The sequence below is a fragment of the Anolis sagrei genome, chromosome 2 (genome assembly GCF_037176765.1).
Source record: "Anolis sagrei isolate rAnoSag1 chromosome 2, rAnoSag1.mat, whole genome shotgun sequence".
Taxonomy (NCBI): Eukaryota; Metazoa; Chordata; class Lepidosauria; order Squamata; family Dactyloidae; genus Anolis; species Anolis sagrei.
In genome coordinates this window covers 292,926,448-292,942,640 of record NC_090022.1, presented here as the reverse complement: position 1 = coordinate 292,942,640, position 16,193 = coordinate 292,926,448, and the positions used below count along the sequence as shown (strand labels likewise).

At 41.1% G+C, this 16,193-nt stretch overlaps 1 protein-coding gene across 1 annotated transcript in view; it reads left to right on the top strand.

The window, feature by feature from the left end:
• The first annotated feature begins 6,348 nt into the window (after positions 1–6,348).
• PIK3C3 (phosphatidylinositol 3-kinase catalytic subunit type 3) overlaps positions 6,349–16,193 on the top strand; it is a 171,240-nt gene continuing 161,395 nt past the window's right edge. The window contains exons 1-4 of the mRNA XM_067464672.1: positions 6,349–6,488; positions 8,766–8,954; positions 10,915–11,058; positions 13,553–13,682. Of these exons, the coding sequence (XP_067320773.1) occupies positions 6,421–6,488; positions 8,766–8,954; positions 10,915–11,058; positions 13,553–13,682 (531 nt within the window). The 5' untranslated portion in view covers positions 6,349–6,420. The remainder of the gene's footprint in view (positions 6,489–8,765; positions 8,955–10,914; positions 11,059–13,552; positions 13,683–16,193) is intronic.

Here is a 16,193-nt window from a genome sequence, read left to right as displayed (position 1 = left end):
TGTTTCAAAACCTCCAAAGAATCACCATACTCCCAGGCAGCATATTCAATTGTGAAACATTTCCTCCCATCAGTACATTTTTCCTAATGTTTAATTTGCATCACTTTTCAGTAGTTTGAATCCATCGATTCTGTGGAGCTGCCAGAAACAAGCTTGTGCCACCCTCAATAGGACATCCTTTCAAGTATTTAAACATGTCTACACTTAACCTTCTCTTTCCCATACTAAACACATTCAGTTTCCTAAACTGCTCCACAAAAGGATTTATCGAAAATTAGACCCCCAAATAATGAATTATGGGACGTGGCTCCATTGAGAAATATCTTTGAAATTCCATGGAAATTCCCCAAAATGGTACTGCCCTCATCCAAAGGAAATTATTACAATCCTCACAAAATGAAGTGGGAAGGGGGAGCACATAATGAATTTGCATCAAAGTCCCTGGGTCGTCTTCCTTTTTCCCCCTGATGCAATCGATACTACCCATGGGAAAGATCCTTCACCTAAGCCAACCTCACCCTTGCAATATCATTGAGATGGTCATCACCTTTAAGCACCTATTGTGTACTGAAATTCAACACTACCTGAGCTCTGCGAGTGCAGCCTTTTTCCAAATGAAGCAGAGAATGTTTGAGGACCGGGACGTCCGTAGGGAGACCAAGGTGCTTGTTTATAAAGCTATTGTCCTCCCAACCCTGCTATACACTTGTGGGACGTGGACAGTCTACAGACGTCACATGCAACTCCTGGAACGATTCCATCAGTGCTGCCTCCGGAAAATCCTGCAAATCTCTTGAGAAGACAGGCGGACAAACGTCAGCGTGCTGGAAGAAGCAAAGACCACCAGCATTGAAGCGATGGTCCTCCACCATCAACTCAGTCCAACCCCAGTCCAACCCCATTCTGCCAAGATGCAGGAATATTGCATTCAAATCACCCCTGACAGATGGCCATCCAGCCTCTGTTTAAAAGCTTCCAAAGAAGGAGCCTCCACCACACTCCGGGGCAGAGAGTTCCACTGCTGAACGGCTCTCACAGTCAGGAAGTTCTTCATAATGTTCAGATGGAATCTCCTCTCTTGAAGTTTGAAGCCATTGTTCCGTGTCCTAGTCTCCAAGGAAGCAGAAAACAAGCTTGCTCCCTCCTCCCTGTGGCTTCCTTAAATGTATCTATACATGGCTATCATATCTCCTCTCAGCCTTCTCTTCTCCAGGCTAAACATGCCCAGCTCCTTAAGCCGCTCCTCATAGGGCTTGTTCTCCAGACCCTTGATCATTTTAGTCGCCCTCCTCTGGACACATTCCAGCTTGTCAATATCTCTCTTGAATTGTGGTGCCCAGAATGGGACACAATATTCCAGGTGAGGTCTAACCAAAGCGGAATAGAGGGGTAGCATTACTTTCCTAGTTGCTGAAAGCTATGCAATTACGGGAGTTCTAGTTTGGTGAGGCACCAGTGTTCTTTGGCAGAGAAGGGAAAAGACCTTGCAAAACTACAAATCCCAGATTCCATAGCACTGAGCCATGACAGTTAAAGTGGAATCAAACTTCATTCATTCTATAATGTGGATGCATTGTTATTTAGGGCCAGGCTGGAATTCATTCATGATTTTTTCAGATCTAGCTGATCACTAGGGTTAAAGGTTATTGGCGCTAAAGGTTAGTTGTATTTCGACATATAAAAGACAACAACAACCAAAATTCTATCATAATTAGTCTCAAAAAATTAGAAACTGTAGCAAAACATGTCTGAAATTAGGATAGGGGTATTATCCATTGGGAAATTTTCCTTTATAGTGGGATTCAGTGTTACACCTTGTAAAGGAAAAGAAGGCTCCAGAATGCTGACTTCATTCCCTGGTGTGTTTAACAATCAGAAGACGTCTCATTGGGTGAAACATTTATTTTTGTACTGAGCGGTATGTAATTTTTGGCTACCAGTTTGTGCAATATTTGACCACCTCGGGATGCATTAATTGTTTCTTTGGAGAAGCATAACATCCTCTAATAGCTAGCATAATATTCACCTTGTGGAATACTAATATTTGATTTCACGCGCACAAAAGCAAATGTGTTTGCTTTTAGACCCAGACACTTGAAATGCTAATTTTAATCTCAGTTTTTTTTTTCCTCCCTCAATAATATTCACAAGAGATCATGGAAAGTGACAAGTTTCAGGAGGGGAAAGCTGTATGAGTAAAGTTGAATGTAACAACACAAAGAGTGGAGGATTTTATAGGGAAATTTCTTACAAATCAAGTTGAGATCAAGATGCCACGAAACTTGGAGGAAACAGCTTAATTCAGAGGTGTTTTGTGACTCTAATTTGTAGGTGGGTTCGTTAATCTGTTCCAGGTTTTAGTTTGAGTTTGAAGCTTGTTTTCTGCTGCTCTGGAGACTAGGAGCAATGGGCTCGAATTACAGGAAAGGAAATTCCACCTGAACTTCTTGACCGTAAGAAGAGCTGTTCAACAGTGGAACTCTCTGCACTGGAGTGTGGTGGAACTTCCTTCCTTGGAGGCTATTAAACAGAGGCTGGGTGGACATCTTTTGGGGGTGCTTTGATTGTGTCTTTCCTGCATGGTGGGGGGTTAGACTAGATGGCCTATGTCATCTCTTCCAACTGTATGATACTATGATTCTATGACAGTCCGGTGTCTGATGAGCCCCACTATTTTGAAGACCAGGTGAACATGCAAATTGAGTTTGAGGGGGAAAGGAATAGAGGTTTATTGCTTTCAGGCCTAAAAAGGATGTCTGCTACAGAATCTGTACTCAAAAGCAATCAGATATAATCATGCAATACAGTGAAAGACACAATGGGGTGGTTATGTAAATATTAGGCATGGTTAGGTCCAGTCAGAATCTTCGATATTCGGAATAAAGTCAGAAAGATTGACTTTTTGAAGCGATTTTGACTTCTTTAGGAAACAAGAAGTCCCCTTGCCCTTCTGAAGCTAGTCTTGCCATTTCCCCCCCTGACTCAGGTTCAGCTTTTCCCTGCTTCTGGTCCCTGGCCTCGGCTCAATCCAGAGAACCCAGTTATAAACCAGAGAAGGGTGAATTTCCTCCCATTTGCTTTTCCTGTATCTGCCTCAAGCCAGAGAGATTAGTTATAAACCAGAGAAGGGTGAATTCCCCCCTTGCTTTTCCTGCATCTGGCTCAAGCCAGAGAAGTGAGTTATAAACCAGAGAAGGGTGAATTTCCTCCCGTTTGCTTTTCTTGCTTCTGGCTCAAGCCAGAGAAGCTAGTTTTAAGCCAAGGACGGGTGCATTTCCTCTCTTTTGCTTTTTTTGCTTCTGGCTCAAGCCAGAGAAGCTAGTTTTAAGCCAAGGAAGGGTGAATTTCCTCCCGTTTGCTTTTCCTACATCTGGCTCAAGCCAGAGAAGTGAGTTATAAACAGAGAAGGGTGAATTTCCTCCTGTTTGCTTTTCTTGCTTCTGGCTCAAGCCAGAGAAGTGAGTTATAAACCAGAGAAGAGTGAATTTCCTCCCGATTGCTTTTCCTGTGTCTGGCTCAAGCCAGAGAAGCGAGTCATAAACCAGAGAAGGGTGAATTTCCTCCCGTTTGCCTTTCTTGCTTCTGGCTCAAGCCAGAGAAGCTAGTTTTAAGCCAGAGAAGGGTGAATTTCCTCCCGTTTGCTTTTCCTGTGTCTGGCTCAAGCCAGAGAAGTGAGTTGTAAACCAGAGAAGGGTGAATTTCCTCCTGTTTGCTTTTCCTGCATCTGGCTCAAGCCAGAGAAGCAAGTCATAAACCAGAGAAGAGTGAATTTCCTTCCGTTTGCTTTTCTTGCTTCTGGCTCAAGCCAGAGAAGTGAGTTGTAAACCAGAGAAGGGTGAATTTCCTCCTGTTTGCTTTTCCTGCATCTGGCTCAAGCCAGATAAGCAAGTCATAAACCAGAGAAGAGTGAATTTCCTTCCGTTTGCTTTTCTTGCTTCTGGCTCAAGCCAGAGAAGTGAGTTATAAACCAGAGAAGGGTGAATTTCCGCCCGATTTCTTTTCCTGCATCTGGCCCAAGCCAGAGAAGCCAGTTTTAAGCCAGGGAAGGGTGGATTTTCTCAGCTTGCTTTTCCCCGCTCTTGAAGTAAAACAACTACTTTCAAAGTAAAGACCACCCAATGAAACAGGAAATAACACTTTCAAACCATTAACAAAAGGATCCAGAAGTCTCAGAAGTTTCAAAAAGTTTTGAACATTTTTTTCTGTGAAAATCCTAGAATTAAATAACCAGTGCCCCATACATTCGAAACGAGATTTCAACCATTTTTTAAAAATCAAACAAGCCTAGTAAATATGAAACATACAGATTTTATCTGTATGCTGTTGGTGTCTGGAAGCATCTCATCTCCAAATTCCCTCAGGAGACTGAAGCTTCTGTTGATGGAATTAACTTCTCCAGCTGGCATTGTTTTCTCTTTATGGACTCGCCTCACGGTAGGTGGGGAGCTGGAAAAACCCCTCGGGCACATACATACGTAAATAGGATGTTTGTCTTAATTTACCCCAAAGCACTGGACTGTATATGGGCAGGTATTATTCCCTTCTCCAGTGAATCTTTAAAACAGAACTTGTTGTCGTTATTGCTAGCGCTACCACTACAGGCTGACATAGTGACATTTGATGGTTCAGTGTTCACAAACTTTATTTTCATTATTTATTTTTATTTATTTTTTATTTTTATTTTATTATTTTTATTTTTATTTTATTATTTTTATTTTATTTTCATTATGTTATTATTCATTGAATTTTCATTATTTTGTTATTCATTTAACTTTCATTATATTAATTCTTATTTAATTTTCCATTATTGTATTATTCATTTATTGTTATTATTTTAATAAATTAATTTTCTTTTCATTATTTTAATTCAATTTTATTTTCATTATTTAATTGTATTTTTGTTCTTTTTATTTATTTTCATTTTAAATGTTTTAATTTTAATTTAATTATTATTTTATTAATCTAATTTAATTATAATTATTTAATTTGATTATTTTAATCTTATTTAATTCTCACTATTTACAAACAATGCAAACTTATTGTTTTATTATTACATCAATATAAATAATTATACACTGCTTCCGTTTTTATTTATTTATTACTATCATTATTATTTATCAATTTTATTTCCATTATTTTAATTTTATTTATTTTTGTTATTTTTATTTTCATTGCTTTAATTTTCATTTAATTATTATTTTATTAATCAAATTTAATTATAATTATTTAATTTGATTATTTTAATTTTATTTAATTCTCACTATTTACAAACAACGCAAACTTATTGTTTTATTATTACATCAATATAAATAATTATATACTGCTTCTGTTTTTATTTATTTATAAGTATAATTATTAATATTTAATTTGATTTTCATTATTTTAATTCTTATTTTAATAAATTAATTTTATTTAATTTTCTTTTCTTTATTTTAATTCAATTTGATTTTTATTATTTTAATTCAATTTTATTTCCATTATTTTAATTTTATTCATTTTTGTTATTTTCATTTTCATTGTTTTAATTTTCATTCAATTATTTTATTATTCATTTAATTTTATTATAATTATTTAATTTGATTATTTCCATTATTTCAATTTTAATTTTTTTGTTATTTTTATTTTCATTGTTTTAATTTTCATTCAATTATTATTATTTTATTATTAATTTAATTTATAATTATTTAATTTTATTATTTTAATTTCTATTTAATAATTTAATTATATTAATTTAATTTGATTATTTTCATTTTATTAATTTTATTTATTTTTATTTTCATTGTTTTAATTTTCATTTAATTTTTATTATTTTATTATTCATTTAATTTAATTATAATTATTTAATTTGATTATTTTAATTTAATTATAATAATTTAACTTGATTATTTTAATTTCTATTTAATTTTTACTATTTACAAACAATGCAAACTTATTCTTTTATTATTACATCAATATAAATAATAAACACTGCTTCCATTTTTAATTATTATTTTTATATTATTATTATTATTATTATTATTATTATTATTATTATTATTATAAGCTACATTCTTCCCATTTGTTTTTGGCTCCTTCTTTTGTACGGAAAACAACCAACTTCCGGCAACTACTAAGGAGAACGCCATCTTTCTTTTTCTTTCAGAGCGCAGCCATCTGTCCGTACGACTCAAACGCCATCTTTGAATGGGGAATATTAACAGGGAAAGACTGGAACGTTGAGGCGGAACAGCGCCACCTTCAGTGCCTTTAGAAAAAATGGCGGAGAAAGTCCGCCTGCACCAATGGGCTCCGCTGCTTGAGACCGGCCGGCCGCTGATTGGAAGAACGCCTGCGCGTAGCGGTGGGAGGGGCGTCCCGTGAAGGCATCAGCGGCCCGGGGAAGGAAGGAAGAGCGGAGGGAGGGTTCCTGGATCAGCCGCCATGGGGGAAGCAGAGAAGTTCTATTATGTTTACAGCTGTGATTTGGACATCAATGTGCAGCTCAAGATGTGAGTGGCTTGGAGGCAATGGGGTGCATGCATGCAAGCATGGGGATTGTGGATGGGGCCCCCAGGAATGGCAGGACTACAACTCCCAGCATTCTGCACCATTGCAGGATTGATGCACTTCCAAACTGCAATGGCTCAGTGCTGTGGGATCCTGGGATTTGTAGTTTTGCAAGGTTTCCCCCCCCCTCCTTCAAGTTTAGGTGGGCCCCCAGGAATGGCAGGACTACAACTCCCAGGATTAATGCATTTGCAAACTGCAATGGCTCAGTGCTCTGTGATCCTGGGATTTGTAGTTTTGCAAGGTTTTTTCCCCCTTCCTTCAAGTTTAGGTGGGCCCCTAGGAATGGCAGAACTACAACTCCCAGCATTCTGCACCATTGCAGGATTAATGCACTTCCAAACTGCAATGGCTCACTGCTGTGGGATCCTGGGATTTGTAGTTTTGCAAGGTTCCCCCCCCCCCTTCCTTCAAGTTTAGATGGGCCCCCAGGGATGGCAGGACTACAACTCCCAGCATTCTACACCATTGCAGGATTAATGCACTTCCAAACTTCAATGGCTCAGTGTTGTGGGATCCTGGGATTTGTAGTTTTGCAAGGTTTCCCCCCCCCCCTTTCTTCAGCTTTCTCTACCAGAGACTGTAAACTACAAATCCCATGATTCCATAGCACTGAGCCAGGGCAGATCCAAGTAGTATCAAACTGCATTAATTCTGCAGTGTAGATGCAACATCAGACCTGTCATAATAACCTTTCAGCTCAAGTGTGATGTGTTTTTGAACGATGATTATGATGATTTTGAATTGTGATGATGATTGTAATAGATTCCTCACTTTGATTTTGATCAATTAAATAATAGTAATAATAATATTTTTTGTCATGTCAGGAGTGACTTGAGAAACTGCAAGTCACTTCTGGTATGAGAGAATTGGCAGTCTGCAAGGACGTTGCCCAGGGGATGCCTGGATGTTTTTTACGTTTTACCATCCCTGTGGGAGGCTTCTCTCATGTCCCCGTATGAGGAGCTGGAGCTGACAGAGGGAGCTCATCCATGATTTCCCTGGATTCGAACTATGTTCCTATTGATGCAGGGATTTTGGCCTGCATCAATAGGAGCCTAGTGTCTAGATCTAGGGAAGTAATGCTACCCCTCTATTCTGCCTTGGTTAGACCACGTTACCTGGAATACTGTGTCCAATTCTGGGCACCACAATTCAAGAGAGATATTGACAAGCTGGAATGTGTCCAGAGGAGGGCAACTAAAATGATCAAGGGTCTGGAGAACATGCCCTATGAGGAGTGGCTTCAGGAGCTGGGCATATTTAGCATGAAGAAGAGAAGGGTTTATATATCTGTGGAATGACCAGGGTGGGACAAAGAATTATTGTCTGTTGGAGGTAGGTGTGAATGTTTCAACTGACTACCTTGATTAGCATTTGATGGCCTGGCAGTGCCTGGGGCAGTCTTATGTTGAGAGATGTACCTGATTTTTTCCTCTCTGTTGTTTTGCTGTTGTAATTTTAGAGTTTTTTTTAATGCAGTTGAAACATTCACACCTAGTTCCAACAGACAAGAATCCTTTGTCCCACCCTGGATATTCCACAGATATATAAACCCATTTTCCTAGGTCCAACAGACCTCACTACCTCTGAGGATGCTTGGCATAGATCCAGGCGAAACGTCAGGAGAAAATGCCTCTAGAACATGGTCATTTAGCCTGAAATCCATTTTCCTAGTTCTAACAGACCTCACTACCTCTGAGGATGTTTGCCATAGGTGCAGGCGAAACGTCAGGAGTAAATGCCTCTAGAACATGGCCATATAGCCTGAAATCCATTTTCCTAGTTCTAACAGACCTCACTACCTCTGAAGATGCTTGCCATAGATGCAGGCAAAACGTCAGGAGAAAATGCCTCTAGAACATGGCCATATAGCCTGAAATCCGTTTTCCTAGTTCTAACAGACCTCACTACCTCTGAGGATGCTTGCCATAGATGCAGGCGAAACGTCAGGAGAGAATGCCTCTAGAACATGGCCATATAGCCTGAAAAAACCTACAGCAACCCAAAGCTAAAGACCTTGTAAAACTACAACTCCCAGGATGCCATAGTGTTGGGGCAGGGCAGTTTAAAGGTCTCAAACTGCATTCATTCCACAGTATCGATGCCTCCAGAGAGAACGAAAGCAATTATTTCTTCAGCTGATGAATTTGTTTAGCTATGAATGTGTGCCAGTCTTGACTTTTTGGAAACTTGCTTTGTTTACCTTATCCCTTTAGTGGAAGCTTGGAGGGGAAAAGGGAGCAGAAGAGCTACAAAGCGGTTTTGGAAAATCCCATGCTGAGGTTTTCGGGGCTGTACCAGGAGACCTGCTCGGACTTATACGTGACCTGCCAAGTCTTTGCAGAAGGGAAACCCCTTGCACTTCCTGTCCGGACCTCCTACAAAGCCTTCAGCACCAGGTGGAAGTACGTCCCTTCTCTGAATATGCTTTGGACCACAATTGGAAGCCAGTGACTCTCCAATGGATTGCAATGGCTAGTAGCCATTGCCAGCATACTGATCTTCAGGAATGCTTGTGGTCGCAACCTAATAGGAATCCAGTACTAAGTTCCTGCCTCCAGTATTCCGCACTACCATATAAAATCCCAATTATCTGCTTTGGACTGGATTATATGGCAGTGTAGACTCAGATAATCCAGTTCAAAGCAGATAATGTGGATTATCTGCTTTGATAATCTGGATTATATGGATCTAGTTCTCAGATCCAGGGATATCGTGTTCCCCCTCTATTCTGTCTTGGTCAGACCACACCTGGAATCATACTCTGTCCAATTCTGGGCACCAAAATTAAAGGGAGAGGTTGACAAGCTGGACTGTGTCCTGAGGAGGGAGACTGAAATGTTCAAGGGTCTGGAGAACAAGCCCTGTGAGGAGTGGCTTAAAGAGCTGGGTGTGTTTAGCCTTCAGAAGAGAATGCTGAGACATGATGAGGGCCATGTATCAAGATGTGAGGGGATGTGATAGGGAGCAGGCTTTGTTTTCTGATTGGGATGTGGCTTCAAATTACAGGAAAGTAGATTCCACCTGAAAATTAGGAGCGCTGTTCTGCAGTGGAACTCTCTGCCCTGGAGTGTGGTGAAGGCTCAGGCTTTTGCAGGCTTTTAAGCAAAGGCTAGATGGCCATCTGCCGGGGGTGCTTTGCATGCGATTGTCCTGCTTCTTGGCAGAATGGGGTTGGACTGGATGGCTCATGAGGTCTCTTCCAACTCTGCTATGATTCTGTGGCAGTGTAGAAGGGATAAAAGAGTGATAATTGGGTGACTATGGGCATAGGAGCCCCCGGTGGCGCAGTGGGTTAAAGCACTGAGCTGCTGAGCTTGTTGATCGAAAGGTCGCAGGTTCGATCCCGGGGAGCGGCGTGAGCTTCTGCTGTCAGCCCTAGCTTCTGCCAACCTAGCAGTTCAAAAACATGCAAATGTGAGTAGATCAATAGGTACCGCTCCGGCGGGAAGGTAACGGCGTTCCATGCAGTCATGCCGACCACATGACCTTGGAGGTGTCTACGGACAACGCTGGCTCTTTGGCTTAGAAATGGAGATGAGCACCAACCCCCAGAGTCAGACATGACTGGACTTAATGTCAGGGGACTACCTTTACCTATGGGCATAACTCATAATTCTTATTCTTAATAATATAATATAATTTATTATTGCTACGAGATTTTTAATTGCTTTCACTTCCTTTGGTTGCAATGTTCTTAGTGTTGCTTTGGGTTTCCTTGTGGAGAGAAAAAGCAGGGCATAAATGAACGTAATTAGTGCAAATGTGCTTAGAAATCTGCTGATTCCTTAATGTAATTCAGGCTCCTTCTACACTGCAGATCCCAGAATCCAATTCCAGGTTATCTGTTTAGCCCAGATTATTTACACTGGAGACTCGCATAATCCATAATCAGATCCTGGGGTATAGGCTCCTTCCGCACAGCTGTATAAAATCCACATTGAACTGGATTATATGGCAGTGTAGACTCAACCCAGTTCAAAGTAGATATTTTGGATTATTTGATTTGATATTCCGGTTTATATGGCTGTGTGGAAGGGCCCTTAAGGACAGTTTAGAAGGGCCTCAATGACTTGAATGATCAAGGGTCAACATATGTGAGAATACATCTTGGCAAAGAGTAGGGAACCCTAGGTCATCCAGCTATTTTGGACGTTTGCACCCAACAAGTCCCATCCAACAGGACTACTGATCCAGAATGATGGAAATTACTCCTTAAATATCTGTTAGGATCTTGGTTGAGGGAAGCTGCTTGAAGAGGCGCCCAACAAGCACCCACAAACCCAAATTGCCTTGTTGAGATGTTGTTGGTCCTCCAGTAAAACCATTATGGTCTCAACTAACAATGGATCTCTTTCTCTCCAGCTGGAATGAATGGTTGAAACTGCCAGTCAAGTACCCAGATTTGCCAAGGAATGCTCAAGTGGCCTTCACCATATGGGATGTCTATGGACCTGGCAAAGCAGTACCAGTTGGGGGAACGACAGTCTCACTCTTTGGAAAATATGGGTAAGTCCACATTCTACCTTCTTGTTGGTTTTTATTACAGTACAGGCAGTCCCCGAGTTACAAACACCAGACTTACAAATGACTCATAGTTAAGAACAGGGGTGAGACAATAGGAAGTGAGAGAGATCTGCCCCTCGGAAGGGACATTTACTCCTGGAAGAGTTATTATCATGGGAAAAGGGGTCTCAAATGAAGTTTTATCACCAATCCTTGTTTCCACAACAAGCCAAATCTTTCAAAATCCCATTATCACAAGGACAAAAAGCGAGGTGAAATCTTCTGAAATAGAGCAAGGAAACTGTCAATATTGGATCTCTCTTCAGTTACGCAATCACACCAATTCATAAATTTGTGGTCTCGCAATCATACTTCTGCATAATCCCATTGCCTCAGCTTCCCTGGTTTATTTATTTATTTACAGTATTTATATTCTGCCCTTCTCACCCCGCAGGGGACTCAGGGCGGATTAAAATGTACATATACATGGCAAACATTTAATGCCATGGACACACAACATATATAGACAGGCACACAGAGGCTATTCAACATTCCAGCTTTTTCATGAGGGTATTCTGGCCACCAGGAGGCTGTCCCTTCACCATCCATTTGTGACACTGATGAAATACTTCCTCATTCTCTGCATGCTTGCTAGAGATTTTTATGGCGTCTTAAATTAGCATCCTTGCATAAGCGGTACCTAAATTTCCTATTTGACAGATGCAATTGTCTTTCGGGCTGCAAAGGTCGACAGCAAGCTACACAAATTGGTCAGAAGCTCACTCCAACCTAGGCTGGCTTCAAACTCATGACCTTTTGGTTAGTAGTGATCTTAATGCAGCTGACTCTGAGCCAGCTGCGCCACAGTCCCAGTGCAACTGTGGTTTGCCTGCTTATAATAATAATAATAATAATAATAATAGTAATAATACTTTATTTATATCCCACTGTGCAGGTACAGCTGTACCAGGAGCTCCAATATTGTTTGCTTTGCATTGAATGTTTGCTGTAGTCCTAAGTTTCAGGGACTCTGCAGATAGGTGGCTTCTTTTGGCTGCAATCATAGGGCAAGCCACCTGTCAATTACAGTTAGGTTCCCTGGTCCTACCCCTTTTTGGGTTTTGGAGGGAGTAGGAGCCATTTTGGGTTAGTCCACACAAAGAAGCCTTCTATGCAGGACATAATACCAAGAGCTCCTGTAGCAAGCTTCATCTTCTACGGTTTGACCGTTTCCTAACATTTAGGAAACGGGTGAAGACGTGGCTGTGGAGTCAGGCCTTCGATGAATGAGACAACACCATAGGACCCTGGATGGAAGATGATGTAGATCCATCTTAATAGGACGACTGACCACAGTAGTTTTAGACATAATGTTGTTTTAAAGTTTTTTGTAATTGTGATATATGACATTTTAATGAATGTATATGTTTTTATGGCTGTAAACCAGGCTGAGTCCCTCAACGAGGTTGAGAAGCTCGGTATACAAAACTGTGAAATAAATAATAAATAAAATACAGCCCCACAGCTTGGCCGGAAGATATACAGCCTTACAGCTCCTTTGCGGAGGGACTTCAGTCAACCATCATTGAAACCTGAACTCCTTTTCCCCTGGAGGTCTGCAAAGCTCTGCTTGGTAAGGGTCACTCCCGGAAGCCAGACGCAGTTGGTACCGGGGGTAGGGGCTCCACGCCAACAGAGGCAAAGACAGACTGCCCAGATTAGAAGTTAATGATTTCCCCATTAGTTACAGTTATGAAGATAGTGCCTGTTCCCTGTGGACAAGATTGAGAGAGAGCCAATAGACTGTTAAGAAAGTCTTAAAGTACCTGTTTGTTTTCATTAATAAAGAACTTTGTTGAACCTTTAAGCAATCTAAAGACTCTGTTTTAAGGAAATCCAAGGGCCTTTAATCTGAGGCAGCCCTGGCGTCCCGTTGGCCATACAGAATTTATGTCCTGTCTACAGTCTTATGCACAGGCCCAGTGTGCGACAGCACACCTGCTACCATCTCCCCAAGGGGACTTGGAGCAGCTTACATGAGGCCAAGCCCGACAATACATCAATAAAACAAAAAGCAATAAGCAAATAAAACAGTACAATTAATATGCACACATGTAAACAATAACACGCAGGATTTAAAAACCTTATGGCCGGGTCAAATGTAATAGTTTAAAAATTTAAAAAATAAACTTGGTGTTATAAAGTTGACTACAAGCAGTCTTGGTGCCAGTTAGGCTTGAGAAGAGAGGGGCATTCCAGGGCTGCCACCAAAGGAGAGCTTATTTTCCACATTCTAATGCAACACATTGCTACCACTGGTGGGACATAGAGAAGTGCGCTTCCAACAGACCTCAGTCTTTTGGCATTCCTAGGCCTTCCCATCTTTCCCAAAAAGAAACTTGTGCAACATAGTGAAATATTTGCTTCCTGGATCAAGGAACAGGATTCCGCAGAGTATTGTTCTATGTCCACTAAATGATCTTTGCTTCTCTCATAGGATGTTTCGCCAAGGAATGCATGATCTGAAAGTCTGGCCCAATGTGGAGGCGGATGGATCTGAGCCAACTAGGACTCCAGGAAGAACTAGCAGTACCCTTTCCGAGGATCAGATGAGTCGACTAGCCAAGGTAAGGGAACGATCTTGGGTTCAGTTTGAATGAAATGCTAGTCCATGATATACAACCGCAAAAGTTCACTGTGTCTGTAAAAGAGACCTCAGAGAAAGGTGTATGGGATATAACTTTATTTCAGGGCAAGTTGTTCTTCAAACCTGAAGGCAAGTAGAGATTCCAGACTGGAAATATAGGCCTAGTGTACAGCAGAGCTTCTTATAAGGAGAGATTGTGAACTGCAAGGTGAACTTCTTCTCCACTGATCATATTTTGTATCCTGGAAATGAACATACATATGTTGAAGCAATTGGAGTTCTTTGCTCCATATATTGGATCTCATTTGCAAAAATCACCTCTGTGTATTTTGATTTAATCTGGTAAAAACCTAGCAACTTCCTCTCTTTGTTTTCACCCTGAGATGTGGAGATTTTGTTTCCTGAGAGAAATACCATGTACTGCTGCTAACTCTCATTGGTTTGGAGGACTCTTGGGTTTTCACCTTTTGTTTTGCGAGCTGCTAGCACATTTCAAACTACCCCCCCCCCCAGTTGATTATTTACAGCAGTGTTTCTCAACCTTCCTAATGCCGCGACCCCTTGATACAGTTCCTCATGTTGTGGTGACCCCTAACCATAACATTATTTTAATTGCTACTTCATAATTGTAATTTTGCTACTGTTACGAATCATCAATATCTGATATGTGGGATATATTTTCATTCACTGGACCAGATTTGACACAAATACGCAATATGCCCAAATTTGAATACTGGTGGGGTTTGAGGGGATTGATTTTGTCATTTGGAAGTTGTATTTGCTGGGATTTATAGTTCTCCTACAATCAAAGAGCATTCTGAACTCCACCAACGATGGAATTGAACCAAACTTGACACACAGAACTCCCATGATCAACAGAAAATACTGGAAGGGATTGGTGGGCATTGACCTTGAGTTTGGGAGTTGTAGTTCTCCTACATCCAGAGAGCACTGTGGACTCAAACAATGATGGATCTGGACCAAACTTGGCAGAAATATTCCATATGCCCAAATGTGAACACAGATGGAGTTTGAGGAAAATAGACCTCAATATTTGGGAGTTGTAGTTACTAGGATTTGTAGTTCACCTACAACCAAAGAGCATTCTGAACTTCATCAACAATAGAATTGGGCCAAACTTCCCACACAAAACCCCTGACCAACAGAAAATACTGTGTTTTCTGATGGTCTTTGGTGACCCCTATGACTCCCCTTCGTGACCCCCGCAGGGGTCCCGACCCCCAGGTTGAGAAACACTGATTTACAGCATTTATATTCCACCCTTCTCACCCCAGAGGAATGGAGCCCCCGGTGGCGCAGTGGCTTAAACCCCTGTGCCATCAGGACTGAAGACCTACAGGTCACAGGTTCGAATCCGGGGAAGGGCGGATGAGCTCCCTCTATCAGCTCCAGCTCCTCATGCCCCCACATGAGAGAAGCCTCCCACAAGGATGATAAAACATCAAATCATCCAGGCGTCCTCTGGGCAACGTCCTTGCAGACGGCCAATTCTCTCACACCAGAAGCGACTTGCAATTTCTCAGGTCGCTCCTGACATGACAAAAAAAACCACAAAAAAAAAACCCAGAGGGGACTCAGGGCGGATCACATAACACATACATGACAAACATTCAATGCCATTATACAATGACAAGACAGACAACAGATAGAGGTATTATGTTGGCATTTTTCCCAACTTTGGCATCCTGGAGGTTGTGATTGATTCTGCCCACAAGGGAGTGCTGTCACTCCATCCTCTATGATGAAGAGTCCTTGATAATAGATTTCCTCCTTCCTTTGATCACCAGTATTTTTTGGTATTTCCTTTATGGAGCCGTAAAATACCTCCCCGCTTAAGTGGTACCTAATTTCTCTCCTCACAGCTGTTTTTGAACTGTTTAGGTGGACAGTAAGCTGGGCTGAAGGTTGGGTGCTCACCCCGACCCAGTCTTTGAACTGCCAAGCTTTTGATTGGTAAGATCTATTACCAATCTGGGTTGTTGTAGCTTTTTTCGGGCTATATGGCCATGTTCTAAAGGCATTTTCTCCTGACGTTTCGCCTGCATCTATGGCAAGCATCCTCAGAGGTAGTGAGGTCTGTTGGAACTAGGAAAAAGTGTTTATATATCTGTGAAATGACCAGGGTGGGACAAAGGAATCTTGTCTGTTGGAGCTAGGTGTGAATGTTTCAACTGATCACCTTGATTAGCATTTGATTGCCTGGCAGTGCCTGGAGCAATCTTTTGTTGAGAGGTGATTAGATGTCCTTGTTTGTTTCCTCTCTGTTGTTGTGCTGTTCTAATTTTAGAGTTTTTAAAATACTGATAGCCAGATTTTGTTCATTTTCATGGTTTCAAGGTGGTCAGTTGAAACATTCACACCTATATAAACTCCTTTTCCTAGTTCCAACATACCTCACTATCTCTGAGGATGCTTGCCATAGATGCAGGCGAAACATCAGGAGAAAATGCCTTTAGAACATGGCCATATA